This window comes from Cryptomeria japonica, chromosome 3 (assembly GCF_030272615.1).
Source record: "Cryptomeria japonica chromosome 3, Sugi_1.0, whole genome shotgun sequence".
Lineage (NCBI taxonomy): Eukaryota > Viridiplantae > Streptophyta > Pinopsida > Cupressales > Cupressaceae > Cryptomeria > Cryptomeria japonica.
In genome coordinates, this window is record NC_081407.1 from 517,061,627 (window position 1) to 517,082,482 (window position 20,856).

The 20,856-nt window shown below is 36.2% G+C and overlaps 1 protein-coding gene across 1 annotated transcript in view; it reads left to right on the plus strand.

The window, feature by feature from the left end:
• Positions 1–18,356, plus strand: part of LOC131060202 (CLP protease regulatory subunit CLPX1, mitochondrial) — a 249,427-nt gene extending 231,071 nt beyond the window's left edge. The window contains exon 15 of the mRNA XM_057993357.2: positions 17,910–18,356. Coding sequence (XP_057849340.2) covers positions 17,910–17,984 — 75 coding nt within the window. The 3' untranslated portion in view covers positions 17,985–18,356. The remainder of the gene's footprint in view (positions 1–17,909) is intronic.
• The last annotated feature ends 2,500 nt before the right edge of the window (positions 18,357–20,856 follow it).

A 20,856-nucleotide genomic window follows, 5' to 3' on the forward strand; every position in this document is an offset into this window, starting at 1 on the left:
AGTAGATGATGTAGGTGACTCAGATATGAGACTTGACAATTTCCTAGATAGTATTGAGATGGGTCTGATTTGGTGTTCAATGTTTGGCTCAAGATATAAATATGAAACACAAAATATATATATGTAATGCAGATCAACAACAGATATTAAGATGAAACTCACTTCCCTCAATGCTCACATCAAATATATTCTGAAAGTGCAAGCAAATTAAAGACTGGAAATATCAGATGCTTCAATTCAATTGCAAACATCAAATAAACACACCCATTCACTGAAATGAGTATTAATACACAGCAAGAGTTTACACACATCGCCCAGAATAAGTCTTCCAACAGTGCGGCTGACTTTGACAGATCTGTATAGCTGGAATACCTTCAACAGTGCAGTTGTAGTCTTATTAACTCCCCACGCAGGCCATAGCAGACTTCAACTTGAGTTAGCAGCTCAATTGAATGAGAAAGGTACAGCTACAGCAGTAAGGGACAGCCCAAAATTTGCAAATGGTGCAGTCACAGCAGATGCAAATCTCCAAAAAGCAGTTTATATTAATCGCAGCTCAGTATATATTCTGATGCGGCCTATATCTGTCAGTATATACTATATATCTCCAAATGCAGCCTATCTCTGTCTCCAGCGATAGCAAACATATATATCCAAAGCTCCTTTTAAACTTCCCACAATTTCTGTTATAAAAATTCAAAGTTCTTTACCAGCAAATAAACCCTTGACGAATGATTTAATACCTGGTTGCAAGCACTAATCAAATCCCCAGACTGTGTCTTCCAACAGCATAGAGATTGTAAGCGAAAAGGGGTTTCGTCTTCTAAGCCCTTGCAGATGAACTCTCCAAACAATTTCATAAATTCCTTATTCAATCCAGCATGCTGAAAGAGAACTTTTCAATCTCTTTTATAACCCTTTCTCGAAAGCTCATTCACTCTTGTTGTCAATGTGGAATAAACAAGATCACCCTTTTTGCCCTTTCCTATAATTTCGGGATTTTTGCTTTTTCACTCCTATTTTCTCACAATTGCTTTTTTGGCCCCTATGTTATCACGATTGCTGTTTTTTTTTAATATTTCCCATGCCATGTAACATGATTTTCCTTCAACGTAAGTCCTCAAACACTTTTTTATGTCTCCAATGTATTATAGAATAAAGGGGAAATCTTTTATTTAAAAATTTCCCACAATTATAGTCTATGCATTAATAAAGTTAAATAATTAAATTTAACTTTATAAAATAACTTTATTAACACACAATAAATCATATCAATGATAAATAAATCTTCTTGTCGATTTTAAACAATTACCATCGACATGTCACTGCCACTGGATGTCCAATTATGTCCAGCATGACTTACTATAAATAGTAAGTGTGCCCAAAACTGCCTCAAAACCCCTCAGAATGGCTTGCAACTGAAACTGTCTAGGCCAAATGGCCTCTACGTCCCTTTAATGTCCTGGTTAGCCTATGGGACCATGGGGAAATAGGCACAACAACATCATGCTATGAATGTTATAAAGGGGACATTGCAAAAGAATGCCAACTCAAATTTGGAAAGAAATGGGCGGAACATTGAATTCATGAAGCTTTGGAAAGTTGATGGGGCATTAGTGAGACCAAATGGCATAACTGAGAATTGATAATAACCCTCATGTGTTTTAAAGGCAGTTTTATGTATCTCCTATTCATGCAAATTTGATGATAATTTCAATGTAAATCTAACAAGTATTGCCAACTCAAAAAGAACTAACAAGATGTGTACCCACTCTTAAAACATTAACTTAGAAAGTGAAAAAGTGGCATTGAGAAGTTGATCTTGTTAAAATAAATCTAGTCTCATTTTCATGCTAGTGACAACTTTTGATTACCTTAGCAATTCCTACAATTTGGAAAATAGATCACATATACCGACAAATAAAGTTGAGCACTTTCAACATCATCTTCTGCTCATATATGTCTTGACTTTTGGCGTTCTAGTTAGGAAAGCAAGTTGGGAATGTTTTTTCATTTTTGGTTTGTGATGGTATATGTTTGTCCAATTATTCTCCTTTGCTTCCTAAAGAGTACTAGTGGCCCACCTAGGATGCTTAATTTTCATCCTAGAAATGGGAATCTCATTGTCAGGTTTCCCTTCTATGTAGGGCCATCCTCATCCTATACAATGAGTTCAAATTTGATCTCTCCCCTTTAAAGCCTGCATTGGTATTGTATCTCTTGAAACATCCACCTCCTGAAATGTCCTCAAACACACACTTTTGAAGAACCATATGCACTGGAATTGAGAGTGTCATCTACATCTGTATTACTATTAATAATTTGGATAATAGTATCCACACATTTAGGTTCATCTTCACATTTAGGTTCATCTTCACATGTAGGCACCTCATAAAAGATCAAGATTTTTCGTAATGGTGAATCCATTGTAAAGAGGACCCCATAATTCATGGGCTTTAGAATCCTATAAATATTCCCACCACTATGCACTTATGGCTGTTAGGATGTAGCTTCTTCCTCTATCCATTACATGGGCTGAAGCAATACTACCCAAAATTCTGTAGCAACAAATAGTAGGTTTCTGGTTATACCCTTTTTCAGATGGTGTTGTGTCAGGAACAAATTTCATAGGAACTATATTAAGAATATAACTTGAGCAACAAATTTCTTTACCTCAAAATCTGTTATGCATCCGTTTGGCATGTCCTTTTTGCCAAACAGTAGCAAGCTTAGAACAATATTCTTGCAAAGCGTTATTCGCATGTGCGCCTTTCTGGTCCAATCTCAAGCATTTGACGATATGCCTAGATGGTTTCTCCACTATGATTTTTCTCTAGACATTGGTACTTAGTTTTACACAAGCCCAATTCTATCTTGAGAAATTATTTTAAAGGTCAATGCATGCCTTGATCCAACGAGACACGGAAAATTCATAGCACACATATTAAAATGAACAATCTTAAGGTGCTAAATCTTCACTACATCAAATATTTTTTTAGGTGACTCTCTTGTTCATTGACAAAGTCATTGGATCTTGTTTCAGGACAAAGATTACCCTCTGAACAGGGAACTTGGTCAATCTTCTATCAACTCGTGTACCAACCTCCAACACTACTTGGACGGCAAGATTTGTACTTCCATCCTATGAAAAAGGAAATTGTCTTGTGACCTCTACCTGCTCTTGGCATAAGGTTCTCCAGTTCTCTGTAAACTTTTCTTCAGCTTTAGCACTGTTTGATGCTTTGTCATTGACTTTGGTTTCAGTTTCGGTAATTAGTTCTTTGAATTAGCCTTGATGGATTTCTGGAATTGGCTGCCTCTTGCAGTGTTTGTCATTTTTCTTGTTTTACCAATCTAGTAGATTGTTTGATTTCTTGGTCTAATTGTGTTTTCTTTTACTTTTTTTAACTACCTCTCTTTGACCTCAAAGGCATTAATTCCTTCTCATTTGACATGGTTTCTGAGATCTTTCCTCTTCACCTGATGACACCTCCTTGTACTGATGTTGAATATCTTCTTGTTGTACTTCATGGTCTCATTTGAAGCAGAGATCTTATAAGATAATGGAGTACCTTGCATGGAGTGTAGGAAAATTGTCCAATAGTTATTATCTTTCTCGATTAATGTCTTGTTGACCTAGATTGGATTTGTGGGTGCTCGGTTGCTCTCAAATTTTGCATTGATGTGTTCTCCTATTGTGAGATGCCACAAATAGTTGAATTCCCAGTTAGTTCATCTTTTGTTTGTTGTTTGATCTTAATAGGCTCTTGAACTTGCTGTCCCATTTACTCCTTGTAATACTTCCATCTTTGTAATGTGTTGTCACTAGTGATTGTCAATTGTTTCTCATCTCTGCCCAAGTTCAGCTTGATTTGACTTCGTGAAAGCAAAGACATGAGAAACATTTGAATCAAAATGCTAAATTACCAAATTACACTGTATAACAACAACATATCATATTATGTTGCAAGGAACCCATATTGGTGTTGTTGCTTGATGCATTGACTATAGCTAGAAAAGGGTTCAAGGAACATAGTCCATATGGTTTCAGTAGGCCCTTGCTGGACAACGTTGTTAAAAATACTTAGGTCATATTAGAAGATCAAAATAGAATTTGGCACAAGGGCTGCATTATTTTGTTTGATGGGTGGACGGATAGGAATAATTTCATGTTGATCAACTTTCTAGTCATGTAAGGTGGATAGTTGATATTTTAAAAGTTAATTAATGACTTGTGTTAAGTGAAAAATGCAAAGATTATGTGCTATTGTTGGAGGAAGTGGTCATGTAGTGGGAGAGAGATTGCATGAGGCACACTACCATTTTTGGGAGCCCATGTGCGTCCATTGCATTGATCTTCTACTTGAGCAATAGGCAAACTTGGATGGGTGAAAATCATGGCAAAAGATGTGAGTTAAATTGCATTTATAGCTACCTTTGGATTCTTAAGTTGATGTGACAACACACTAAGGGAAATGAGCTTATGTGATTAGGAGACATGATTTTCCAGCACTTTCATCACATTGTAGAACATTTCAAGTTTAATAATGTTGCTTTAGGAAATGTTTGTGAGCACTAGGTAGGTGGAGTCTTTGGGTTCAAAGGCCAAAGGAGAAAAGGGTTGTGAAGACCATTTTTTATGACATATTAGTCAAGAGCACAAAGATGATCTTGAAGGTAAGTTTAAATTTGATGTCTAGAAAATTACAAAGTAAACAACTCCATCTTTAGATTCACATTTACTTTTTATTTGTTGTCCAAATGTTTTTTATTTTTTATATTAAATTTTAATAAATCCGTACTATATTGCTTTAGGCAATGAAACCTTTTGGTTAGGGTTCTAGATTTGGTAGATGGGGCAAAAACTATTGGGTTATTTTGTATGAGGCCATGGAGGCTTGAAATATCCCCTTACTTTTTTTTTTTCAATTTTTCCAATTTTCAAACATCACAAACACCCGTTAAGGTTAGGAAATATAAACTCAATATTGCTGAAAGAGAACCCTTCCACTTTCTAATCACCAAGAGCCCAATGTGGGAAGGAGAGAGCATACGGTGAATAGAGGATCGTTAGCTCCAATAATCAACTGAAATTACAATGTCAGGCGGCAAGCCAGTCCCTTCCTCTTGCCCGCCCCCTTCCTCTTGTCCAGCGGGCAAGAACAACTAAAAGCGAATCACTCAACCACTTTTCAGGGGGAGGACGATTATTACAACTAGGAAATAGATCACTCAACCACTTATGCAGTGGGAGGATAATTAAACTTAATAACAATCCACTCAACCGCTTATTCAGTGGGCGGACAGCAATACAATGAAATAAGATAGGTGGCAAAGCCAGCCTCTTCCACTTATTCAGTGGGACTTGTGATACAATTCAAAATAAGATAGTTGTTAGTACTACTAATCAACTTTACATTACATAGCATGAATTTTTAGATTAAAGATATCATTGTCCAAAGCTGCAAATAATGCTTATTGCACTCTACAAGCTACAAAGACCAACTACCCCCAAAAAACAACCTCACACTCCAAATTTCAGAATCTGATATACTTTTCCAGCAAGCTGCATAACACAAACCAGCAACTAAATTCACACTAAATCACTCACAACTTCATCAAAACTTGACGGAATGACATGAAACTGAATGCAAATGTCTCCTAGGAGGTAGGCATCCAAGCCTAGAACAATAAATGACTGCAAGCTGACCCAAGTGATTATTGCATGCTTCCTGAAGCATTCAGCCACATGGTACTGCCAGCCAAGGGGGGCGATTTACAATATAAAATTCAATACTCCAAATTAATCTCTACAACCTTGCAAAATGCATCGCCCAGTCTATAGGAAAAGATAGAAGACTTATGATGAAAAAACCACTTCAGCTCTACAACCAACCGGCAACCTGAAAACTCACAAACACACCAAAACATATCAGAAAACAATAAATGACCTTGCTACAATGAATTCCATCTGTTTTTCAGTGTAAAGAACAGTCCTCAATCTCAACTAGTTGCTATCTTTCAAGCAAGAAGCCAAGAATCAGCTAGGAGGTATGCATTCCTCGAAACAATCACTCTGAATTTTGGGAGCACTTCGTTGCAAATAAAATGGATAGTCTCAAATGAAGGCCAACACACATATTTATAACTTCCTCCCCAAATCGAACTTCTTTTCCCACCAATATGGGATTAAACAGCGACATTCAAATTTCCTTTAATTTACATTTCATATCACTTCATTTTCTCCCCTCACCAAATCGCCCAAGTAATAAAATGTTTCCTTTAGCAACAAATGTATTTCTCCCTTAATTGGCCGCCCAACATAGGCAAATATTAAACTGGTGCAATGTTTATAATATTTTAATGAGAAATATCTCCAAGGGGGCGTCCAACCCATTATTATAAAATTGATATATGAGCATCAAGTCGACCTCCTTAAACCATAACACCAATCACACCTAGGCCATAGGAAATATTAAAGTATCAAAAAATACTTTTATTTCCATATACTAAATATTACCAAAAAGAGCTATAGGCTAAGGACCCGAAAACTGCACTGCCTGAAAATTGAAATATCCTCCGAACAAGATCATTGCAACCTGCCAAAAATAGCACTGTCAACAATAGTACTTACTATAAATAGCATACTGCTAAAAATAGTAAGTGTCTTCAAAGCGATTTTAACCCCAATCTAAGCAGTTGTCGTACTTACTAAAAATAATAAGTCTAGAAAAGGTCTTCAGATTCATTTGCATGTTACACCATTGTGAAGCTCTATGAAAACCCAGAGAAATAAATTGCCCTCGCTTCGACTTACTAAAACTAGTAAGTTTGCCAAACTCCATTGCTTGCTATGCATGTACCATCATTGCGAAACTTTCTGAAAACCCAGAAGGTATAGAGAACCAAATCTGATAAACTCCAACTTGCAAGCCACCAAAAATGCTGAAACATCCTCCCAGAGGTAGGAAACCCTAATTTTTGCTTCCGACTAGCCTACGGGTCTCCGGAATAGGCTAACGGTCAACTGAGCTGATTACTGCTGAGAAGGGGACATTACAAGGCCATCCAACATTACCATGGATTCAACAAAAGAATTATGAACCCATCTAGCACATAACTGATCGGAGATGGAACAAGTAATTTCATTGACACACATGCAATGAGCTATTACTTGAATCATAAGTTTCTCTTCTCAATTTCCTTTTAGGGGCATGGAGGAGGTTATGGTGACCTTAAATGCATAGAGAGGGTGACTCCAGATGAAGCCCTTGAAGACGCAATTCTTGAGAAGTTGCAGAATTTTAAGGGTGAGGAGGGGATATATTCTTTAGCTCTATGCATTTAAAAGAGAATTACTCAACAGCTTGGAAAAACCAACTAAGTCCTTTAGAAGTTAAATTGTAGTCAGCTAGACATTGGATTTGTTTAATAGCTGCAATTGTAGTTTATGAAGTTAAAAAGTTATAAATGTTATCCCTGCAGATCTGTGGTGGTAGGATTATGGTGCACGAACACCAAATCTTCCTAGCTTTGCCACTGCATTTTGTGCCAAGCTTGTTTGGGCAAGAGTACAATTGGAGAATACTTTGAAACCACGCACATAAAAAGGCACAATGTATTCACCTAAAATTGTCTTAATGATCTCATTTTTATGTTGTAAACCTTTCACTTGGTGTTATAAAGGTAATGGGAAAGGATAGCGTTATTCATATTCCGATTGGATTACTAAGCATTTGGAACTTATGTTTTCCATGGATGATATTACTTATTTTGAGAGGCAAGCAGCATAATGGGCTGCAGTAGATTTGTGGTTGCAAGTGGAAGCAAATGCATTAGGAGGGGTTTCTTTGGATGATGATAACGATATGCATAACAGCTATAAGAAACTAGGTAAAATCCATACCGCTTTCATTCTTCTTTTATGACTTGTATTCCTTGTCTAGGCTCTTCAAACTTTGCTCCATGTGTTATGCTGAACAATCTATGAGCTGACCAGATGTACACTGGAAATTTCTAAATATTGTGACTCAGTCTTTGGTTTCTCTTTCTGCCGACTCTTCTAAGTTAGCATTGCAATGGATCCCAAGTGTAACAGATTAATCTTCCAAGTCCCTGCTGCCACAGAAGAATTCCCTGGACTTGATGAAGCAGCAATTTGGACATAGTTTTCAGAGCAGTGTGCTCCCCACATAGGAATGCTCTGAAGTTAATGAGCTGGAAATTCAAACAGATTTTTCAGTCAATGATATGAACTGGAATTGCCTTTACAATAAAAAATGCCCTGGAGAATGTTCTTGTACATGAGAATAATTTCCTGGGCAACACGTAATTCGCATTAAATGTTTTAGCCACATGGAAACTTTTTTGTCTTGTATTAAATTTTCAAAACTTTTATATACAGTAGAAATTTTCTAAAACTAATAATGGAAAAAAAAAAGAGGAAAATTTGAAAATATATTGTATTTTCTGGGTGGTTAATGTAATAACCCTCCAAGATTACCACTGAACTTTTAGAGAAAACCATGTGACATTATTATCTCAGTAAATATTAAAGGGAAGAAACTAAACAAAATAGGACTGACATGAGATTGTTGCTCCCATATAACAACCAAGATTAGAACCCAATAAATTCAAGATGTCCCAAGATATCCTCTTGTTAGTGCAGCAATATAGATTTAGGGACTCCTTTGAACATCATGAATCATTGATTCAGCTTTTATGAGTTACATTAGTTTGCTGAAATTAAACACCATTAATAAAAAATTTATACCCTGGTCGATAAGCTGGGAGTTAAGTCAGTTCATCTTTGCTTGCCAATTGTGTGGGCTAGGGTGCAATTTGATCCCTACCAAATTGATATAGTCCCTGTCCACCCCATCCTAGTAGATTTTATGTCTCGTTGAGAGATGTAATTGAAGCCAAGGAACCCTTGACCCCACAAAGGTTTATTTTCAACACTAATTTGGATAACATATTTTCAATATGGGAGATGGTATGGTTTTCCCTCAAGGATTAATCCCAATCCCTTAATTGCCCAATTCTCTTTAAAATTTCCCTATTCCCAATGATAGTAAATGGCATCCATCACCTCCATACCATTGGCTATATGGCCGGCCTGCCACTGGCAGAATCTAGCTAGTTTTGGGGATTGCTAAAATGTTTTACAGACAAGACTCCCTGATTGTCATCAAGCTGGAGCATCGATAAGCTTATCTTATGCGGGCCATGCGATTTACCAATTGGTGAACACCTCAGAAAGAGAGAGGAACATGCTACATATTATGGATATACAATCCTCTACCTATTCTCTCGTAGAGTCCTTTACTCCAATTGTCTTGTGTTGCCTTAGAAGTTAGCTCTTGTACTAGGCTTAGATCTATAACTGGGAAAAGTGACTCCCACTTCAGAATAAGTCAAACCCAAAGACCTCTATGGCTATCCTATGAATTTCTAGCATTGGTATAATAGGAGGGACACAGAGGTCTATTTACCTCCAATGTAATTTGGGACTAGTACTCGGCCAGTAGAACGTATGCAACACATACCATGGAAAGGTGGGTATAGGTAATCAACCCATAACTAGACTTTTTGAATGTGAGAATTTGCTACACCACTCATATATGCATTAATAGGTAAAATGCACCTTGCTAAGGTTTACTATGGTGTCTTGATTAACATTGAGTATTTATAAATTGCATTGAGGATGGGAACTACTTGTCCTGATGAACCAAGTTAGATTATAGATTTTAATCATTTTTCTTCACTACCGTTTCTCTAGAATAACCCTTAATTTCCCCAATATTAACAAAATATAATCATAGATAACAGATTCATCAGTCTAACACTACATGTATCAGCTGCATCCTAGTTTAAATTCTTTTAACAGCACTTTGTAAATCATTTAAATACAGTTATAGTATGGGAAGCTAGATTTATTATCTTCATATTTCATATATATATTATTTTCCTTATAAGTGAAACAGGGCTGTGAAGGAGTTAATGGGAGGTATAATAGTAAGGTCAATGCCATATTAAATCCACCAGATAATCTAGGCATAGTCTTAGTTAGGTAGACTCTAAAAGCAAGAGGGTCAATAAATAAGAAAATTGGATGACCTGCTGTGGTATTCCCATTAATTACCGGTAAAATGACCACTTGGTTCAGCCATGAATAATGTCATTGAACCCTTTGGGAAAATTATAGATAAGGCTTGACAGTTACTAGATGGGTGTGCTAAGTCAGAATAGCAACTGGCTTTAATCAGGAAACCATTAAACCCCTAATTCAATCAATTTTCCAACCTGCAGACCCTAAACAACTAGGAATAATGAACATAAAATAAATGAGGAAGTTTTTCACAGGCATGGTGTTCAAATTAAGGGTTAAACAAACATCTAAGCATTTGATATCTAGTGCAGGTGACAGAAAGGGAAGGAACCCACAGCTAGGCATCTAAACTCAACCTTGGGCCTAGAAAAGACGTCAATTCGACCAGCAGATGTGAAGCTCCGTTCTTCTCATGCCACCCTTCTTTTGTTCCAGGGAAAACATGTACATTTCGGCCAGCAAAACCCTCTTTATTTCCTTTCTTTTCGTTCTCTTGTGGAATCCAATTTAATTCTTCCCTCAATGCTGGTGTTCGATTGCAAGGGGCCTCCCTTAAATGCCATGTTGGGTATGGCCGAAACCTCCCTGCCAAGCCATAGCAATCTCCTTTTCTCACAACTTTCCCTATCTCACCTTTCTTTGATTAATTAATTTGTATTTTTCTTTCTTTCTCCATGGATTGGTGGCTGAGATTTAAGTTTTTTGTTTACTGTTTATATATATTAATTACGTACTGTGAATTCCTAACTAATGTTGTCAAAACTCAAATCAGGATTATTATCATGCCTCCATAACATAAGTGGAAACGAGTATCAATACAATTGAATGAGCATTTGGGTTCCTAGGATTTAGACAATCGTTTCAAACTCAATCTATTGGTAAAATAATCATTTTTATATCATACTACATAGTAAAAAAAAAAATCATACTACATACTTGATACCTGGTTAGGGGAACCTATGGTTTGGGAAAAATATTATCGTCGAGGTGTCGACATTGAGTTGGCCTTACAATATTTTGACCTCTCTCAATGAAACTATAGATTCCGCCTCTCCTTGCACCTCGTGTAATGCCCCCTTTTGGAATGATCTTAGATATTGCCCTAAAATCACAAATTCAATTAAATTAAGGAATGTAATTTTGTTAGAATTATATCTTTACCAGTAGAATGTCACTATCAAAATAAATCTTGGTGTAGGTCCTGCAACCATGTTAGACAATATTTGAAATATAATTCATAAGGCCATTTATTTCTATTAGGGTTAGGGACCTAAACAACATATACAAATGCATATATACCTATAATCATCTTAATGTAATGTCCATTCCTTAGGCGTATCAGACTATAGTGGAGGTTGGCCTACTACTAGGGTTCCATAGGCCAGCAGTGTAGGTTGGGAACCCAACCGAGGGTTGTGGAGCACAACAGGGAGCTTTACAAGCCTTTCAGTTCGGAGTTTTGGGGTGAAACCATGATTAAAATTGAAATATTAAAGTTGGCCTAATGTGAATAGTAAAAAGTGAATAGTAACAGAGAATAATAAGAGGAATAGTGAAAAGTGCCCCCATCTTAGTAACTTAAGTTGTATTTTAGAAGGGGGTCAAGTTCACAATGAGAAATTAGACCCTCAAGGATATTTTATGATTTTTAGGCCAAATAGTAACCCCAAAATAGAGAAAAAGTCATTTTGCCTATCATTTGGATTCATTCTTACCTCTCCATTTTTCAGATCAGCAGCTTGCATGAGAACTTCAGCAGCTTGGGCTTCCAGAAACGCCAACTCTTGGAATAATTGAAGGATTTGGATGAAAACCCATTTCCCCGGGTGTTAGTTTCCATCATAATACAGCTTTAGTGTGCATATGGCAGCCTCTTTTGGGAATCTTTGAGCAGATTTATCAGTTAGAAGGAAGGGTTTCTTCAATCAGTTGCACAACTGACTTTTTAGAGGTCATTTCCATCTTTTTCCAGCTCTATTTCAGCTTGCCGCTCTATTTTGGGTAGAAGGGTTTCTAACCCTAGCATGTACTTAGGGTTTTGACATTAATTGGAGCTGATTTCCATTTTTCTATGGGCTGGAAACTTGCATCAAACTTATGAGTTCATGTTAATGGTATGTATGCTGAACTTTTAAGCAAATGACAGTTACTTATTTACCTTCCTTGTATGTTATGCAATGTGTTAGTGTAAATCAGCAATCTCTTTATGTTATATTCAAGAATCTTGCATAAAAAACTTCAAACCCACTCAAACAAAAACGAAAACCAGTCAAACCCCATCCAAATAATCGTTGGCCAAAGATTTATCAGCAAATAAACACTGCACATAACATCCTAATTTAGGGCAGATTGGGTAAAATTTGGAGTGGGGATCTTTCACTTAACCTATTAAATAAACCATGCAATAGCTTGTTGAACTGTAGAGATCAAGCATCAATAGTTCCATTTCCCATAATCAACCATAGTAGGGTTTGGTAAGGGAGAATCACAAAGGGAGCCAAGCGACATGTTCAGCCCAACTAAGCCCAAGAGCACGGTGCATTCAACTATAATATTCCGCCCCTTGGCCCACAAGTGACGGGAATATCCCACTATGACAATTCCTTCACTTGGGGTGGCCTACTTATGGCAGGAACATCCTTCCTTGATAATTCCATCCCTCTCTCTTTCTTCGATTGTCTTGCTTCATGATCCTTCTCTAAATGCCGATCTGTAATATATATCTCTCCCTTGGTATTGGAGAGTCATGTCCTACCTAATAGCCACGTCTCCCTTCTAAAAGTTGGTCTCTTTCAATAGTGACCGTTGCCTTTTGGTGACTAAATCGCTGTTGGTTATCTTAATGAGATCACCACCCTAACACCCGTGCCTCTTTACTCATAACCTGCGGCTGTTTGTTGTAATCACATCTCTTTAATAATTAATAATATATGCATTAAGAAAAGTGTACCCCTGTATCTTGTCGCTCCATATGAATTGTTGTAGATATTTATGTATATGCATCGATGCAAACTTAGATAGCATTGCTGTCTTTTGCTTATGGTGATAATTTTTTGCTTAATACTTTAATTTCTCGGATCTACAATCTCAGAAAACCATGAAGTCTTATAAGACAAGCGTTTTCTGAGCAATGACATCCCTTTAAGTGTTTCTTCATGGCGGGGGCATGACACTCTGGGTATTTGTAATCAAATATAGCTCTCACACAATCCACCAGTTAGAGATTAGTCCAATTAGTTTTGTTTTTTTTTCAATAAAAGTGGATTATTCCACTAAACTTTTTTATTAATTTTTTTTATTTTTTACACAGGATTCAAAGAGCATACCGGAGGAAAGAATCCTGGGAAGAAAACCTCCGGTCACAGCTCATAAAATAAACCTATAGTATCTAACGGATCAGTTTATGCACCCCGCCCAAAACCACATACAAAATGCGGTCACAACACATATAATATTAGTTTTGCATAGAGCCCATATGACAATTTGCCAAAAAAACCCATCGGATAATTTTCAACTGTAGACTCCACAGCTGCTATCAATAGAAGAAGACAAAATTTTCCAAAGCCCTGTGCCAAATCCCATGAGCCAAAAACCTTCCTACCAAAAAAGAAAGTATCAAAAAACTTTTGGAAAAACATTATTGTATCAAATACCATGAGCTCAAACTCTCCTCCACACAACGAACATGAATACTTGAAATGAAAGGGGAAAACGGGAATAATCATCATAAAATTTTACATCAACATTACTCAAGAAAATCATATAACTATTGCTGCAAACCTTCCCATACCCTAGAAGGAATTTCCTCAAAACCCACCTCTCGCTGATTAGCATTGCTATCAATGGCTAAATTTGCCAAATAATCCGCAATCTTATTAACTTCTCTGTAACAATGGGATACCAAGAAAGATTTAAACAATTCTAATTTTTGTAAAATGGGATCAAGTATATACTGCAAATTCCAACAATTCGATTTCTTTTTCATAACACATTGAATAATCACCTTCAATTATTAAGTCCTTAATTCCCAAAGAGATTGCCATATCCAATCCAAAAGACAAAGCATGAAATTCCGCATAATTGTTAGATTTAAAACCAATAGCATGACACTTAGCTCGAATAAAATTTGCATTGTGATCATAAATTACCATGCCTACCCCAGCCGGCCCAGGGTTACCACGAGATGCCCCATCAAAATTCAGTTTAAAGTGCCCCTGCGGAAGAGGTTTCCATCTAGCAGAGCATCTCTTACCTATTGCATCATTCTTTTTTAAAATTGAACCATGAGAGGGTAAAACTGACAACATCTTCCAAACTCTAGTAACTCTACTATCCCAGTGCGAAAAAGAATTAAGATTTTCCAAATTCTTATAAATAAACGACAAAGCAACCTCAGAGATTGAAGACTCAATTTTTAATAGAACCTCAGACACAGGAGACCTTGTTTTTTTAAATATCCTGTTGTTTCTCTCTAGACAAACATTCCAAATCACAATAGATGGAGATATGATCCAAAGGCATGCATAAAAAGATGAGGCAAACATAAAGGGCCAAGATCTAAAATGGGAAATGAGATCCTTACCAATAACAAAGGATATATTTAACTTCTCAAACAACCACTGCCAACATTCATAAGCATAATCACAATGTAGGAACAGGTGTGAAGAAGATTCCAAATTTTTGTTACAAAGGACACTAGGGAAAACAGCAGTAATACCAAGCTTGTCTAGTCTCATACTTGTAAGGACTCTGTCCTAAACTGCCAACCAAGCAAAGGCTCCAGCTTTAGGAAGACAAGACGAATGCCAAAACAACTTATAAGGCCAAGATGATAAATCTTTAGTAACCATAAGAGAGTTGTAACCATCTTTAACAGTGTACTTACCAGAAATATTCTTTGTCCAAATAAGTTCATCCTCAGAATCAGAAAGAAATACAATTCTATCCCCCAAAATCTTCTCAAAATCTAATTTCATGCTTTGATCAACATCTAAGAAATCAATCGACTTCCATCTAGCTTGCTTAAGGGGTCCACTAGTCACAATTTCAAAATAATCTACTACAAAAACACCCCAAAGGGAGGAAAGAACAGTGATCAGAGGAGACCAATCCCTAATATTCACCAAAGGTGTGTGTCCATTCCATACTTCATCCCAGAATCTGACCTTTCTACCATTATGAACAATCCATGAGAGATGAGGCAAAATTACTGATCTACATTTACAAAGGAAATTCCAAATAGTAGAACCCGAAGGCAAATTTGAGATTTTAAAAATGTACTCTCTCGGTCCATTATTTAAATATTTGGCAAACATAATCTGTGCCCATAAGGAGCTAGGCTTGTCATATAATTTCCAAACCAACTTAGCACCTAAGGCTAAATTCTGATTTTCCAGACTCCGAATTCCTCTTCCCCCAAGTTCCTTAGGCAAATATACCTTATCCCATGCAACTAAAGAGATTTTCTTCTTGCCATCTTTATTATTGTTCCAAAGAAAATCTCTAAAAGTATCTTGTAAACTAACAATAGCTACTTTTGGAGACTTCAAAACAGACATGAGATAAATGGGAACAACATTCAAAACAAACTTGATAAGAACAATTTTACCTGCCAAAGTTAACCATCTATGATTCCATGAGAGAATTCTTTTAGAAACGACCGAAATAATCTTATCCCAAAAACCAATCTTATCCTGTTTAACAAAGAAAAGAATCCCAAGGTAAGTACATGGAAGATTTCCAGTCTCAAATCCCCAAAAGGATTGCAACCTATGCTGAACCAGTTGTGATGTATTAAGGAAAAAAATCTTTGATTTATCACCATTCACTTTCTGACCAGAAAACGATGCATAATTTTGTATTATTCCTTTAATCACATTTGCCTCTACTAACGATTAATGTCCAAATAACAGAGTTTCATCTGCAAAGAGACAATGAGAAATACTTTGGGGAATATTCTGAATCCTTATACCTTTCCAAAGCCCCCCCACTTTAGCAGCCCTAATAGCCCAACTAAAGGTTTCAGCTAGGAGAATAAACAAAAAGGGAGAAAGGGGATCTCCCTATCTCAAACCCCTAGAGGAAGTGAAAAAACTACAATGAGAACCATTAATTAAAACCGAGAATCTTGCAGAAGAAATACATGCACGAATCCATTTGACCCAGGCCTTGGAAAAACCTAATTTCTCAAAAACAACACATAAAGCCCCCCACTCTACTCTATCATAAGCCTTCATCATGTCTAGTTTAAGTATCATGGCCGGGGTTCTTTGGGTGGAAATAGAATGCAGCACCTCATGTGCTACAATTGCACCCTCTGTCGTCTCCCTTCCGGGAACAAAACCACCTTGCTCCAATGAAATGATCGTAAGTAGAATTTTTGCCAACCTAAGGGAAATTGCCTTCGTAAATATCTTATACAAAGTGTTACATAAAGCAATGGGGTGGAAGTCAGATTAGTCCAATTAGTTGAAAACATAATTCATGTACTAATTTCAACAGATCACACAATTAACAATAACATTCATTAATAGTAAACATTTATGGTTCATAAAAATACCTGCATACACACACACAATCCGATAACATATATGATTACAATGGGGCTAAAGGTCTCACAAAAAGAGGAGGGGTTCCTAGGGAATTTGACAGTTAAATTGTTAATTCTTTGTTTGGAAACATTTTCTAGGAAAAAAATGGTTCTGCAGAACTCTTCAGATTGAAATAAAAAAAATTAGGCTGTTAAATACAGATATGGAAACATTTTAATAAAAATATTATATTTATTATTTTGAAATCTCTGCTTCTTGAAGTAAAGAATCTACTCTATAAGCACCCACACCTATGCTTCTAGTTTCTAGGCATATAGAATTTGCAAGACATAGCTTCAACCAGTGTGTGATCCGACAGTCAATACAAATGTGAAGGAGGTGTGGGAAGGGTCCAGATTGCATCATTCAGTAGACGAGTGTTTTTTTCTTGTAATTATATCTTGGCATCTTTAGCCACAACTAATGATTCACATCAATCAATTTAAATGCAATGTATACTAACAAAAGATAATCTTTGCTATATATTTTAACGGGAAATGAACATGTCATTACCATTGTGTCAATCTGAAAGTATATGTGAAACACTGACACAGAAAAGTGTTAACTTCTACCAGGTATGTATGTTTTACTTTGGTATATATTTGGAAAATAAATATGCATTAAGATGATCTTTCAGTCAGTTATTCAACTTATACAAACCTGCAGCAAGTAATTTCCTTGGGTTAAGTTTTGACAATTTTTGAAAAATTTAAATATATATATATATATATCATTAAATATTATTCTTAGTTCTGATATGATCTGAATTAGAGTTGCAACATTTGTTTGCACGTGCATGAGATTAGGTGAAACATTTCATATATACCACACAAGAATTTGAAGTAGTTGGGGAGGCAATATGTTTCTTTTGGAAAAATAAATTTCTATTTTAGTGAATTTGTCAAGATATTTCCTTTTGAATCTTACAGATTTACTCTCACTTTTGCAATTAGTTCCCGTGTGCCAATCACTTGGAGTTTGATTGTTCCTGTCTAGAGTTAACATTGATATTGGTTTTTATGTGAAAGTAAAAGTTGTGCTGCATTCTTTGTATAAAATGTGTGGATAGTTATAACACATTGTGTTTTTACATTCCATTCTTTGACATTCAATTACAGTCTATGCATATAGAGTTTACAGATATATCTTCATTGATTTCTTTCCTATTCACATGCATTAATATTTTTTTCTGGTATTGTTGTTTGTAGGCTGTTATTGAAGGACCCAATCGGGGTGAACCAGATGTAGAAATTGAGCTTCCTTCCAGAGCCATGAGTATGTAACATTGTAGTCTTGGGAGGAATTTGTGAAGGATGAAGGGGATATGTGCTCTAATTTGTACAGCGGGGGCTACCTTTTTATGTATAATCTTGAGCACTGAATTTGCATATTGTTATTACCAATTTTCTTCCGAGGTCAATTTCATTTCAATTAAATTTTATTGCCCATGGCTTTGTATAGATAACTTTTTTTCCATAGCTTTATTAAGAGATAAATTTTCTGTACCTCAGACGTAACAGTTATAGGGAAAATATTTTAGATGTTTAGAAGCAAATATAGTATCATGTATATGCCTATAATTATGTAAACCATTTTTATTCCAATCTTTTGAGCCTCATTCAAGACCCTTCTTTAGGGAATTATAAGATCTGATATATGGTTTTTGGAATTGTCTTCATTGTTAACAACTTAACAGACGATGCAAAATGTCGATATTTAGAGTTTGAGATTAGTCAGCCATTTAAATAGAGATTAAACAAATAAGCCTCGCAACTCTTACTTTATTATGAAGCTGATTGGATGCATTGTAGCCAGTTTTGAGACATCTGATCATGTGACAATAATGTAATGAATGCAGAATATATTTCAGAACAAAACCCACCATTATACTCAGAAGAAACATCTCCCTTGTTCCAATTATCTATCTAAGTAAGGGGAAGCTTGGCATTAGATTATCTGTTTCCATAGTTTAATTTTAGCTCTGCTCTGTTAACAAAAAAGTTGATGACATTAAGATTAGGGGGATCTTTATTTGTCCTATGCCCTATGATGTAAACATTTAAATTCTCATGGTTGGAGTTATTTGCATCTCAACAGATCTTATAATTTCTGTCATTTAGTTCACGGTTATAGAGGAGATTTAAAACTACCCAAATACTAATTATTATCATCTAAGCATTTTCAATATTCATAAGTCTCTTTAGAATAGTAGGGACCCTCCTTCCAAGGGAATTACGCCCTCAAGTGGGGGGCCCAGCGTGTTTAAGTGTATGAAGCCCATGAATAGTAATTGTCAGACTGCCATTTACAAATATTTATGCACTATCATCTAAGCATTTTCAATATTCATAAGTCTTTTTAGAATAGTACAGGCCCTCCTTCCCAAGGTAATTACGGCCAGGTGGAGGGCCCGACATGTTCAAGCATATGAAGCCCATGAATAATAATTGTCGGACTGCCATTTACAAATATTTATGCACTATCTTCTAAGCATTTTCAATATTCATAAGTCTCTTTAGAATAGTAGGGGCCCTCCTTCCCAAGGGAATTACGCCCCCAAGTGGGGGGCCTGACATGATTTAAGTGTATGAAGCCCATGAATACTAATTGTCAGACTGCCACAAATATTTATGCACAATGAATGAACAGTTACTCAAACTTGCAAGTTAATTTATCAATCTAAAATTCACAAGTAACATTAATATTTCCCATATTTTGTAATCAAGGTGGCATGGTCTAAAAACTTAGATTATATCTATCATCTCGAATCCTCAATATTATTTATTTCAAATTCCTCTAGGAGTACCTAGAGTTGCAAATATCAATAGTCAATGGTCTATAAGTCACAGTTGTGGGGGTGCCTCCTTCCCAAGGGAATTACGCCCTCAAGTGGGGGGGGCAACATGTTTAAGTGTATGAAGCCCATAAATAGTAATTGTCGGACTGCCATTTACAAATATTTATGCACTATCATCTAAGCATTTTCAATATTCATAAGTCTTTTTAGAATAGTACAGGCCCTCCTTCCCAAGGTAATTACGGCCAGGTGGAGGGCCCGACATGTTCAAGTGTATGAAGCCCATGAATAATAATTGTCGGACTGCCATTTACAAATATTTCTGCACTATCTTCTAAGCATTTTCAATATTCATAAGTCTTTTTAGAATAGTAGGGGCCCTCCGTCCCAAGGGAATTACGCCCCCAAGTGGGGGGGCCGACATGTTTAAGTGTATGAAGCCCATGAATACTAATTGTCGGACTGCCACAAATATTTATGCACAATGAATGAACAGTTACTCAAACTGGCAAGTTAATTTATCAATCTAAAATTCACAAGTAACATTAATATTTCCCATATTTCGAAATCAAGGTGGCATGGTCTAAAAACTTAGATTATATCTATCATCTCGAATCCTCAACATTATTTATTTCAAATTCCTTTAGGAGTACCTAGAGTTGCAAATATCAATAGTCAGTGATCTATAAGTCACAGTTGTGGGGGGGCCTCCTTCCCAAGGGAATTACGCCCTCAAGTGGGGGGGGGCAACGTGTTTAAGTGTATGAAGCCCATGAATAGTAATTGTCGGAATGCCATTTACAAATATTTATGCACTATCATCTAAGCATTTTCAATATTCATAAGTCTTTTTAGAATAGTACATGCCCTCCTTCCCAAGGTAATTTCAGCCCAAGTGGAGGGCCAAACATGTTCAAGTGTATGAAGCCCATGAATAACAATTGTCGGATTGCCATTTACAAATATTTCTTCACTATCTTCTAAGCATTTTCAATATTCATAAGTCTTTTTAGAATAATAGGGGCCCTCCTTCCCAAGGGAATTACACCCCCAAGTGGGGGGGTTGACATGTTTAAGTGTATGAAGCCCATGAATACTAATTGTCGGACTGCCACAAATATTTATGCACAATGAATGAACTGTTACTCAAACTTGCAAGTTAATTTATCAATCTAAAGTTCACAAGTAACATTAATATTTCCCATAATTTGAAATCAGGGTGGCATGGTCTAAAAACTTAGATTATATCTGTCATCTCGAATCCTTAACATTATTTATTTCAAATTCCTCTAGGAGTACCTAGAGTTGCAAATATCAATAGTCAATGACCTATAAGTCACAATTGTGGGGGGCCCTCC